The sequence below is a fragment of the Limulus polyphemus genome, unplaced genomic scaffold, assembly GCF_000517525.1.
Source record: "Limulus polyphemus unplaced genomic scaffold, Limulus_polyphemus-2.1.2 Scaffold5581, whole genome shotgun sequence".
Lineage (NCBI taxonomy): Eukaryota > Metazoa > Arthropoda > Merostomata > Xiphosura > Limulidae > Limulus > Limulus polyphemus.
In genome coordinates, this window is record NW_013671191.1 from 51,197 (window position 1) to 64,014 (window position 12,818).

At 34.6% G+C, this 12,818-nt stretch overlaps 1 protein-coding gene across 1 annotated transcript; it reads right to left on the minus strand.

The window, feature by feature from the left end:
- Positions 1 to 4,277: 4,277 nt before the first annotated feature.
- LOC106472753 (CAP-Gly domain-containing linker protein 1-like) lies at positions 4,278 to 12,483 on the minus strand. The gene is made up of 3 exons (XM_013933410.2): positions 11,807 to 12,483; positions 6,408 to 6,582; positions 4,278 to 5,198 (listed from the first exon to the last, which is right to left on the minus strand). Exons 1-3 carry the CDS (start codon positions 12,067 to 12,069, stop codon positions 5,184 to 5,186), a joined length of 453 nt encoding a protein of 150 aa, XP_013788864.1. The 5' UTR covers positions 12,070 to 12,483; the 3' UTR covers positions 4,278 to 5,183.
- Between the last annotated feature and the right edge of the window lie 335 nt (positions 12,484 to 12,818).

Genomic DNA, 12,818 nt, shown 5'->3' on the forward strand with positions numbered 1-12,818 from the left:
AAGATAATACAGATTTATGAAATTTACCATTTCCCTGAAAGATCCACACAACTGTTTAAAAATTATATTAACAGATTTTTACGACGGAAGTGAAGCGTAATGACTCTCTCATCTTCATATGGTATACGTCTATCCATATCATCCTTTATATCAAATGGTATATGTCGACCCATGTCATCCTTTATATCCATCTCAGTAGTCTGAAATCTCTTTTTAGATACAGGTCTGTAATACCCCTTTTTTCAGAACTGACCTTCTGCCTGGATTAAATTTTATGTTTTCAGGGGTCATTTGCACTCCTTCCTTTTCAGCATACTGTTTTATATATTCCTCTTTTGCCTCTGATGTAACACAGTGAGAGGGCCATCCTGAAATTTCCTGTTTTATTTATATATGAGAATACCTTACAATAATTACCAGTGGGTTTATGACACATATTACGATTACTAGGTTTGACTACCTGCAAAATATGGTAATCCATTTCCCAATATTCCTTTTTTTTCTTTCTTCTTCCTCAGTCAATGTTTGTGTGGGAGGGAGAGAAAAAAAGTCTAGCTCAGATTTTGTACACTGACATGATTTTTCATGTGGTAGGAGAGTCATGATTAGTTGTCAAAAAAGTCTGGAGTCGATGTTCTTCGTCTCTTAGCTTTAGATATTTTGAACACTGGACCTTGCTCTTTTTTCTTTTTATTATGTAGAACTTCTCTAGCCAGATTCTGAACTCCTTGTATTGCTCGTCATTTTCCATCATTAAGAAAAGGCTTTCCTTGTATGACATCTGATACGAAATTTATATCTGATTTAACTGCCTGTTTCTCTAAAGCTAATATCCCTTTTTTCAGAAAAGGTATGGCTGAACGAAATAGGTTGCTTAAAACATCTCCCAAACAGTTGCCAATCCTCTATCTTCAGTGACCAACAGAGGACCTATCGAGTTTTCTATATCGGGATCAGGAGATGAATATTTAGACACAGCCCAATCGTATCTTCATTTAAAGACAAAGATTGTCAAGCCTGATGGTACTGATATAAAAAAGGATGAAGATACTTCTACACCTGTTAACTTGTTACTTCATTCTCTATTTTCTCAAGTAGATGTACACCTGAATGATAAACTCATTTCTTCGTCTCCCAACCTTTACACATATAAGGCTTACATGCAAACTTTACTGAGTTATAATGGAGAAGTTTAGAGAAGTCATTTGACAACATCCATGTGGATAAAAGACACAGTGAGTAGTTTTGACGATCTCGATTTTAATGACTGATACATAAATACACGTGGTAACCAAACAGTTGACATGATTGGTCGTCTACATTCGAATATCTTTTTTACAGGATAAGTTCTTGCCTAATGGTGTAAGTTTAAAACTCCGACTCATGCCAACTAAAGATTCGTTTTGTATTATGTCAGGTGATGAATCGGGATTTAAACTTGTACTGCAAAATGTTTATATCTACGCTAGAAACGTCAAGATCAGCCCATCAGTCGTTTTGTCACATGCTAAAGCATTTCAGAAAGGAACAGCTAGATATCCTTTGACATGTAAATCGTTTTCAGTACGCCAAGCATCTATTGATAATGCTTTTTTTAGGTCAAGTACCTTCACGTCTTGCTATAGTATTCATTGATAATGATGCGTTTAATGGATCTTGGAAGAAAAATCCATACAATTTCCAACAATACAGTATCAATTTCACGGCAATCAATGTGGACAGAAAACTGATTCCCACTCGACCTTTACAGCCAGATTTTGATGCAGAACTATATGCAAGATGCTACGAAACATTATTTCGTGGAAGTGGAAAACAATTTCAGGCTCAAGGAATTGATGTAGGATATGATGAATACTCATCAGGAGGATATACACTCTTTAACTTTGATCTTACACCGGATCAATCTGCTGGAAATTCTCACTTTAACATGGTGAACCAGGGTAATTTATGTATTGAAATATGTTTTGGTAGTGCCTTACCTGACACTAACATATGTTCGAGCATATGCATAATTTCAGCCAATTTTAGAAATTGATCAATCTAGAAACATCGTAACTGATATCTAAGAAGCTATGAACACATACGCGAAAAAAAATTTGGAGGTGTATTTGCCAGTGATCAAATACCTGACCATGTAGAAAAACAATTATACATCGTCAACCTGGACCCGAGTCATAAATCCGGTAGCCACTGGGTCTGTATTTATTTTGGTCGAAGTGAAAAAGGAGAATATTTTGATCCATTAGGACTACCTCCACATAAGCTCAACGTGAGAAAATTTATCAAGAAGAATTGTGGAACGTGGACTGCAATGACCATAGTCATCTGTGTGTGGACAATATTGTATATATTATACTTATTATCGTTGTCGACATGTGTCGAAACGAAAACTCCTGCCTAGATTTGGATCCCACAAATATATTAATGATATGTTTGTTCATGGTTTTGTTGTAAAACGTTTTCACGTAAATACGTTCTTAATAGACGTGTCTTTTTATGTAGATCGGATTGAAAAAATCTTTATTGTGAGAAAATTAATAAAATGTTAAAAAAGAAATGTTGTGTCCACAAATTCTTATCTTATTGGAAATCTTTAATCACTTGATTTATTAATAAAGAGTCAAACAGTAAGTTTTAATTATTGTACGATATCGTCCTTTTTCAGGACGATTTAAATGATTAGGAAATTTAGTTAACTGATAAATTATTGATTTAAAACGACTTTATTAATTATAGTCATGTTGAGACACGTTATGCTGGTCCCACTTCGTGAAACTATGACTTCATGGACGCCTGTCATGGCGGTCTAACAACACGTCGCCCCCTAGTGGCACAGCGGTATGTCTACGAACTTACAACGCTAGAAACCGGGTTTCGATACCCGTGGTGGGAAGAGCACAGATAGCCTATTGCGTAGCTTTGTGCTTAACTTCAAACAAAAACAACGCGTCCCTAACTAACGCACCCTCTGGTGACAATTGTGTAATTATGACGTCATAGTCTTTGATGACATCACCACTTCCCCGAGTCTGATACACGTGTGGCGTCCTCTAGCAGCGTGCCTGGCAAGTGGGGGATTAACTATTGGTGTACGCTATATTTCTATACATTTTTTTGTTGTAACTTTACAAAGTACAATCAGAAACGCCCCCTATGGGTAGATGTTTGTGCTAGTAATTACTAATCGTAGTATTCATACCTAATTCTAAAAAGCTGTAAAAAAAGTGAACATTTTCTAAAAAAGTTTTTTTTTCTAGGAAGTACTGCATGGGGAAAGTGTTACGCAACTTATTACATCAAAATGATTCAATGTACAGAGCTCAAAATTTTCATAAATTATATTGATATAAACTGTAATGTTTTATATATTCAAAGTACTATCGTTTATTGAAAAAATAAGTTTTTAAAGTACTCCAGTTTTTGATAATACGTTTAAAAATTACATTAATAAACATATATCAAACCCTCACATACAGTCCTAGTGAAAGTCGTGTTCTTGTTGTGAGGAGAGTACTTTTATTTAAAATTATGTTGTTGTTTTTTTTATATAGAAACGGTTGTTGCACATATATCATAGCTATTTTCCAAATTGTTTGAATCTTGAATACCCAAATAGTGAAATATTTTTATGGATTTTTGTTTGTGGTGACATTCAATAGATGGCGCTATATTTCATAAGCCTCAATCACCACTTCTCGTGTTTCATCACAATTTAAACAATCAACATTTAATTTCTGCATTAATATGTTGATGTTTGAAGATTTTTCTGTAGTTTTGGTTACATACATAAATACTAACACACATGCTATGTCCATTATAGTAAGATAAAGTTTATTTTTTGTTGCTAGCCTACAACATATGTTTGCATATTTTTTATCTTATAATGTCAATTTTTTGTCGGTCTTCAACATATTTGTTGGCAAAGTTTAATTCATAATGTATAAAAGTTGTGTTTTTAAAATATATTTTAAAATTTACTAGAGAATTTGTTTCTTTTAGCCATTCTGGAGTCGGGGTCGGTTTGACACTGCTTTTAGTAGTGAATGGAAGAACAGTATTTTATTCTTTATTTATTATTTATTTATATATATTTCAAGAAACAAAAAGGGATCCAAAACATTATTTTAATACCTACGTATTTTATTTTGTAGGTTTCCCCCTAAAAAATAAATAAATAATGCAAAAAAAGTATGAAAAACGATGGCCAATAATAAATTAGGTACAGCTCACACGAAAAGAAAATTCTAGAAGATAATTCAATACCACCTTGAACAAGATTTGTGGAAGTTATTTACAGTTTTGTTTTATTCCGTAAACATTGATTACATATCACACTCTACACAGTCTATACAAATCTGGCTTCTAGCAACGTCTGTGCAAGTTATTAGAAAGATGAGCGTCTGGGCAATAAGCTGTATATATATATACACACGCACGCTAAGGTATTTGGTTAAAACTATCACAATTAATTACAATAATACAATTACCATTAACATCTTGCGTTATAAGAATCACACGAACATATATATATATATAATTTTCCTTACAGAAACAACTGATACATTTAATATATCCAATAATTTATGCATTTTAAAATCTAGACACCTTCAAAAGTCCCAACACCAAAATTAAAAACAAACACAAGAAACCAAGTAATAAACAAACTAACAAAATATTGAAAAAATATAAAGAATTCCACGCACACGATACGTTGATACTTGGAACGTACCTGATCCTAATGTGCTTAAAAATTTTTCCAAATGTTTGTACTAAATGTATGTATCGCTACTATATATCACAAGGCAGTGAAGTAAGGGTTATAGTTACTACTGTTAATTAGTCATATTCACAAAATGTGTTACGTATAAGGCTTCAAGAATACGTATAGCTTCTAATAATCTTGCAGTTTCGAGGCAAAAAACATTAAAATTAGCTGAATTTAGGTAATATTTCTAACTAAGCTTCTTTAAAACAGGAAGCCATTTTATTCTACTAAATCCATTAGATAAAAAGTTTAATTTACGCATCATCATTTTGTAGTTGTTTATTTTCCAGTACGGTGGCGTGTTTTGTTATAAATATTCTTATAAAGAACTCGGGTGTTTTGTAAAGATTTCAGATCGTATCTCCCAATTAGAACTCTGGAAATGAAGTTCAACTTTTTGTTCCTTTGTACGGTTTTCTCAAATCTTGAGAAGCTGAAAAATAAAATATAAAGTTTCAGAAACTCTGAAATGATATAAATTCAGGAAGTAGAAAAACATATACTGAGAAGCTTTCACACTAGAAAAAAAGAAAATCACAACTACAAAAACAAAAATAACAACAACTTAAGAAGCGGTGAGCCAGCGATAGGTTTAGGTTTTTACAATTCTAAAATCCGCGGTTCGATTCTCGGCGGTGGATAGAGCAAAGATAGTCCATTATGTAACTTTGTGCTCAACATCTATCTAATGAAATAAAACAAATACACAATTCAATAAATTGCGTGAAATAAAATAATATTTATTTACATATTCTGTAAGTTGCTTGTATATTTTGAATGAAATATTAGTATGTCACTTTTGTAAACACCCTTTGAATGTAATTTTTAAATGTAAGTGTATGTGTAGCTCTCTAAAGAAAAGATGTTAAAACGCGAAAAGCTGGAGTTCGTAAAATATAACAGATCACGAATGTCCATCTTTAAATCAGTGAGGACTTATATTCTAAAGTCATGCTCTCTCCACTGTAATAGAAATATTTAATAAACAAAAGCAATGCCTTTACAGTTTAAAAAGATCATTAATTCACCAAATAAGTTATATTTTTAATTTACAATTTTAACCAAAGGATCTTTCCAATGTTCGAGAGCCTGTTAAAACGTTGTCACTGGCCACCAGGGGGACAGCTCTGTGTAAGATGTATAATCGTACCAGATTTTTAAAGTTTTTCATTATTAAGAATGACTGTTGAAGACAGTTTGATTTGTTAAGAAATTCCACCTTTTTCTTTTGGTAGCCATTTAAATTGGTGCATCAGAAAACAAATCCGAGCGGGTTTCGAACCTAAGTATAACTTAGATTTCTACTTGACCTCAGTTTTGAACTTTAGGTTTTATCACCACAGATACTAAAATCTCGCAGTATTTTACTTTTGGGGTTTAATAACATTTTCAACTTTATCTGAAGTAAAATGTTGCACATGTCTTGTTTCGCCACCTACCCAGAATGATATATACTAATTGAATAAAATGAGCCACCTAGGGAAAAAAAGACTGTAATCTACTGAGCAAAGTAGACATTTAATAAATATTAAAGAAGAAGCAGCATACATCAGTTTTCGTCAATTCAGCGTTCTTACATATGTTTTATAACACATTTTTACTTTTAAAACTGTAAAAAGGAAACGTTTTACCCTTTACATACCTTCTCATTAAATGAGTTGTTCAAAGAGTCCGGGCTCAGCGACCGACGAATTACTGGTGAAGAGACTGGTTCAAGAGTAGTGACCCGGGTAACCTTTGTAGTTGAAGTCCTGGCGACTCGGGCTACCTTATGCACTGGGGCAAACAGACCAAAATCCATCTTACAACTGAAGTACCTAAATGAAGATTAAAATGCCTTCATGAAACTTGTAAGTTCGAAAATAATGTAGTTCATAACAACCTATCTAGTAAATCTACAACGTTTAAGATACTCTATAATAAAGTATGTTATTTGATAAAAGTTCGGGACATCGCTTTTCCCCACACCTTAAAACTTACAAACACTAGTTCTCGTTCAATTCATTGTTTTTCAAGCCTAATATTTAGGCTTACGTAAAGTCAGCCAAGAAAACAGGAAAAACGACGTGTTTACTTACGTCATTGTTTTTTTGTTGTTTTTTTACCAATGAACAGGCTTGAAAGAAGAATAAATTTAATGATGTAATGGATAAAATATCATCAAAATATAACTAACTCTACATCTTGCAATTATATTTTGAGCTATCGTTTTTCTTAACATCTTAAAACTCACAGACGCCAGTTTTCGTCTTATTCCTTCCACTCCCTCCGCACTCTGAAATCTTATATTTAGGCCTATGCAGAGTTAGCCTAAAAAATTTAAAGAACAGTATATTTACGTCAACGTTCATTCATCTACGATCAGACCAAAAGGATAGCCAGTTTACTGATGTAATTGATAAAATACAATAAAAATATAACTAATCTAAATACTATGGGATCAATTTTCCAACCATCGTTCTACTTGCAACACACAGTTATTACGCTGGTAATTCTGTATTTAATCTTAGCTATTCTAAGTTAAGTACTACAAGACTTTCAGTAGTTTTCAACTGGATTTACAACAAGATTTAAAAAATAATTTTTATTAATTTTTATATAGGGCGTTCGTTACAGTTGTCTCTTTTTAGTTTCAGAAACTTATAAACGTAATTAATATTTATCATAAGACATTACTTGGTATCAGGCCTAATACATTTCTAAACACTACATTCTTTATCTAGTCTTAGGGATTTTCAAGAATAAGAATATAATCTATATAAATAAAATAGTACTGTCTGTTGTCTGTCGATGTAACTACTTCGCAGGGTGTGGATGGATCTTCACCAAAATTGGTATGGAGGTTCATTAAATCCATGCGGGAACTTTTCAGTTTTAAATTTTGCGATTTCTATGGGCGTTTTTGCAATTTTTACCACTACTTCGCTCCCTGTTGATGGATCTTCAAACTTTGCATGAAGGCTTATTGGGTCCATGCGGAGATACATGCAAATTTATGGTCTCACATTTTATGGGCGTTTTTAAGTTTCTTTACAATTACGTATAAAAGGAGCAACTTTTTATACTTCAAGTTAACCTTTCATTAATCATGAATTTGAATAAATTCCGTCCAGTGGACGGGTACTCCAGCTAGATTGTTTGTTTGGTTTGAATTTCGCGCAAAGCTACACGAGGGCTATCTGCGTTAGCCGTCCCTAAATTAGCAGTGTAAGACTAGAGGGAAGGCAGCTAGTCATCACCACCCACCGCCAACTCTTGGGCTACTCTTTTACCAACGAATAGTGGAATTGACCGTACATTATAATGCCCCCACGGCTGAAAGGGCGAGCATGCTTGGTGGGAAGGGGATTCGAACCCGCGACCCTCAGATTGCGAGTCGAACTCCATAACCACCTGGCCATGCCGGGTCGCTCCAGCTAGATAACAATAATATTGCAACCTATCTATATTTGTCATAGCGATTACCTGTTTCTACGCGAAACAGGTTTACTCCTTGCTAACCAACGTCATAAGCCTAACTTTGTTCTAACATATAGACATTTTCAGATGTCTGAACAGTTTATTTTATTTTGCCTACTTTTATTGTTGTCTTTTTTTTTCGGTTTCGTTCACTTTAATCTGTTGTCTTTCCGGTTTTGTTCGTCGATATTTACCTGTTATTTTTACTGTCATTTTTGTTCATATTTACCAGGTGTTGGTTTAATTTGTTTCGTTCACCTTTATTCACATCGTTTCGATTAATTTTGTTCGCCATTTTTCAGGTGTCGTTGAGGTTTGTTACCTTTACTTTTATCATAATTTTAGGGTTAGAGCGTTAAGCGTGTGACACAGATAATGTCGACAACAGCCACTGCTATATTTCCTTTCTCATCATACATTATGTTGAAAAATTGTAATTGACCGCAGAATAGTAACTGATGACGTCAAACATTGACGTAGATTGAAGGTTCCAGATGAATATTGCTCTATTAGGAGTGTTAGCTGTTTTTTCAACTTCAGCATGATGTAACTATTATAGATTGTTTCCTGTGATTAGGCCTTATCTTAAAACACCCATTTCTTATACAAACGTCTATAATATAGTGTTATTTGTGAACGGTACACATGTACTAAATTAAGATAAATGACGCGCTTCGCAGATATTAGCATAAAACCATGTCTGAACAAATTATCAAGGCTAAAGTCTCTTACGTTTCCGCGTTTCTTCAAGAAAAGTACCGATTGCATGCTGTAGTCAATGTGTAGTTTTAGTTCCAGCATACATAGCAGTATCAAGAAAACAGAAAATATGAAAGGAAAATCACACAAACATTACTTATCTGATTGAAACACCAGGTTTTGAGCATAGAGTGTACGTCTATAACACGTGTTTTTTCGTTGTGCATTAATATTAGCATTTTATGCAGGATAACTCCACAAAGATCATCAAATTAATATCCACTAGTTATTACAATAAGTGTAATGGCTGCTACCCACTGGATGTGGTAACAAGCGTGTTACAGATTGCCATCCACCGAGTATTTTAATGTCGTAACCTTGTTCTTTCGTTAGACGGGTTCTTTTATATTATTTGGTAATAATAATATGAAGCCTAGTCCACACAACGACACATTAGTTTACTTCTTCCTTAACGTTTTTTGTAAGTTTGTACTAGGACTAAGGTAAAAATAAACTTATTTGTACAATTTCAAGTTTAATCGATTAATTAACTGAATATAAGCGACGACTAGCAATGATCCAAATGCTGCTTTGAAACTAATACTTCATTGAAATGCATGAATAGCACTATTGCCAGAAAAACAAAACAAAAAACTCATTAATCAGTATTCATTCACTACTAAATTTTTAAGTGAGTGGCCCACTCGTATTTATATGTGATGTATCACAACTCCAGGCTTTTGTCAATCTTACTTTATTTGAGAGACGTCATCCAAAACATTCCAGGAATTCTAGGCCTACTTTTAATGAACATTTCGATGTTAAAGTTATGTCTGTCTGACATATAAATTACTACAACATTGAAAATATATCTTACAACAATAATTAACGTCTTAGAGACTGCTATCCACTGAATGTTACAACAAGTGAATAACAGACCGACTGTTATCCACTGAATGTTATAAGAAGTGAATAACAGACCGACTGTTATCCGCTGAATGCTATAACTAGTCAATAACAGACCGACTGTTATCCGCTGAATGCTATAACAAGTGAATAACAGACCGACTGTTATCCACTGAATGCTATAACTAATCAATAACAGACCGACTGTTATCCGCTGAATGTTATAAGCAGTGAATAACAGACCGACTGTTGACCGCTGAATGCTATAACAAGTGAATAACAGACCGACTGTTATCTGCTGAATGCTATAACAAGTGAATAACAGACCGACTGTTATCCACTGAATGCTATAACTAGTCAATAACAGACTGACTGTTATCCACTGAATGCTATAACAGTGAATAACAGACCGACTGTTATCCGCTGAATGCTATAACAAGTGAATAACAGACCGACTGTTATCCACTGAATGCTATAACTAGTCAATAACAGACTGACTGTTATCCACTGAATGCTATAACTAGTCAATAACAGAATGACTGTTATCCACTTGTTTTAACTAGTATGTAACAATTGGACAAAAAACATTTAGCAATATACAGTTCCTTTGAATCAAACCATATATAGTCAAAAGCCCCATACGAAGAACATACAATGTGGTTATTTCCCAGTCACATAGTTCGAGACTAACATGTCATTCACGTTCGGCCTTTATTAAAGTAGTTTATTCCGAGAACAATATACCGAACTATTAGTCACGCAAAGTGAAGGCCTCTAAAGACTGCAGAGATCCGGGTACTCTGGGTCACGGAAGACGTCATTTTATCTAGTACCACTCAGTTCCATTAGTGTCCTGTGAGTAGGCGATATTTTGCTTACTTACATGGGCCACTTTAAGAGTGTTGGTGTTTATCCTACAGGTGACGTAAAATTCATATGTTTCCATAGTAGTAATTTCATGTATCGTTTGTATCTATATAGATGTGTCATACAATTAGTCAATTACTTAGTTCGTATTTTTTTGTGTGTTTTTTTCTTATTTAATCAATTGAATACATTAACATAACTTGGTCTAAATAGTACATGGGCACAATGTGTTGGAAAATATCTTTCAATGGAATTCATTTGTTATGTGGTATTTATATAAATGAGTCATGGAAATATATTAACTATGTCAGTTGATTGATTAAATGCCAACAGGTGGCGCTCGTAGATTTCTATCCGACTTTTTAATTAAATGCATTTACAAAACGTGGTTTAATATTCTACACAACGCTCAAATATAAGATGTAGGAACTATCATTTTTCGGGTGTCGACTTGGAAAGAAGTATGGCCATGTTTTGGGTGTTAGTAGGAAACAAAATCTACTTGATAAACAGCAGCAGTGGTTTAAGAATTCTAGGCCTTGTCTACACGTCACGAAGTGGGTGGGGAAAGGGAGAGAACGGGTACTCCACCCTTCTGACCTTGGCCATGCCGTGTGATAAGGATTAAGCTCTTAAATGAAGTATTTGTTGCAGATATTCCCTATAAGGAAACAATCCGACTTGGGGGAAAACTTCTCCTAATAGGGAAGGAAGCTTGTAGTATTAAAGTCGTTTCATGATAATGGAGGTTTCTTTTCCATAACGTCTGTGCGCGATTAAATCTACATTTTCTTTCCATATTTAAAGCTAAAGTTGTTGGGAAACACATACTTGTATAAAGTTCAGTTTTCGAAATAATTTCAAATGATTTTATTTGTTTTAAACTAACATTTTCCTTCCGGTAACTACTCGCCATTTGAAAAGAGTAAAACGTCTGTGGGAAGAATAGCGAAGAAACTCAAACTGAAAGATCTGAGTAGAATTTATGTGGGAACAACAGTGAATAAATTCAAACTGAAGCTTTTATATTAAAAGTGAGAACTGAAGAATGTGGACAGAACCAGTCATTCTGCCATGGCATCTCCATGTTAGAATAAAAGGGTAACCTACCGTTTTCCTGCCACGGATCCATCGTTCCGTCCTGTGGGCTCATCTAGTTCCACCCCAGCCCACTGTCCACTAGCGAAATCAGTGCTACCAAGATAACGCAAGGTGCCCGTCTTGGTTCCGTTCAGAGAGTTGACAACAACCCGGTCACCGATCCTCAGAAATCCGTTACCACCGCTAGTGGCGGTGGTAGTGGTAATTGAACAATTACCGGAAGATCCTCGTTTCCCAGGGGGAGTGACTACACGGGATTTGGTCACTTTCATTTCAGGAGAGGCGGACTTGTTTTTTTTGCAACCGTTAGTGCTTGGGGACGTCGGGAAGCGAGTGAGTTTATAGGGACGGATAAAGATTCCTTTCGTGGGATCACACTGGAAGTATCGAACACCTCCGACACAACCGTCGTGCTTTCCTATTGGATCGTCCAGCACCACGCCTGCCCAGTCTCCCTGGGAGAACTGCGTTTCTCCGATGTACTGGATGTATCCAGGCCTTGTGCCGTTCACCCATACTCGATCCCCGATGATGAAGTCCTCGGTCGTCAGTAAACCGTTCTCTGCTAAGAAATATAAAAATCATTCCGTGATAACAAATTCATTGCAAAGCAGTTTTCAAACTCAAATTGTTTCAAGCAAAACCTTATTAATATATCGACACGTCAATTGGTCCGGAATATGAAACATTTTTTCAGAAATGAGAGTTAACAATGCTTGTAAATTTATCGACAAGAAAATTAACAGAGCTCGTGAATAAATCAGAATTGTTATCGAGTTTTATATTCAAGGCGTAACTTTGTTTCTTTTACTGACATCAGACTAGTTCTGAACAAGGTAACAAACTAGAAATGAACATAATGGCAAACTGTGGTTATAAACAATGAAAGAAAGAAACTAAGAACAATATCAGAAACTAGTTATAGACAATAGTACAAACTAATGACTACATTATCCATAACAATACCACAAACTAGTTATAGACAATAGTACAAACTAATGACTACATTATCCATAACAAT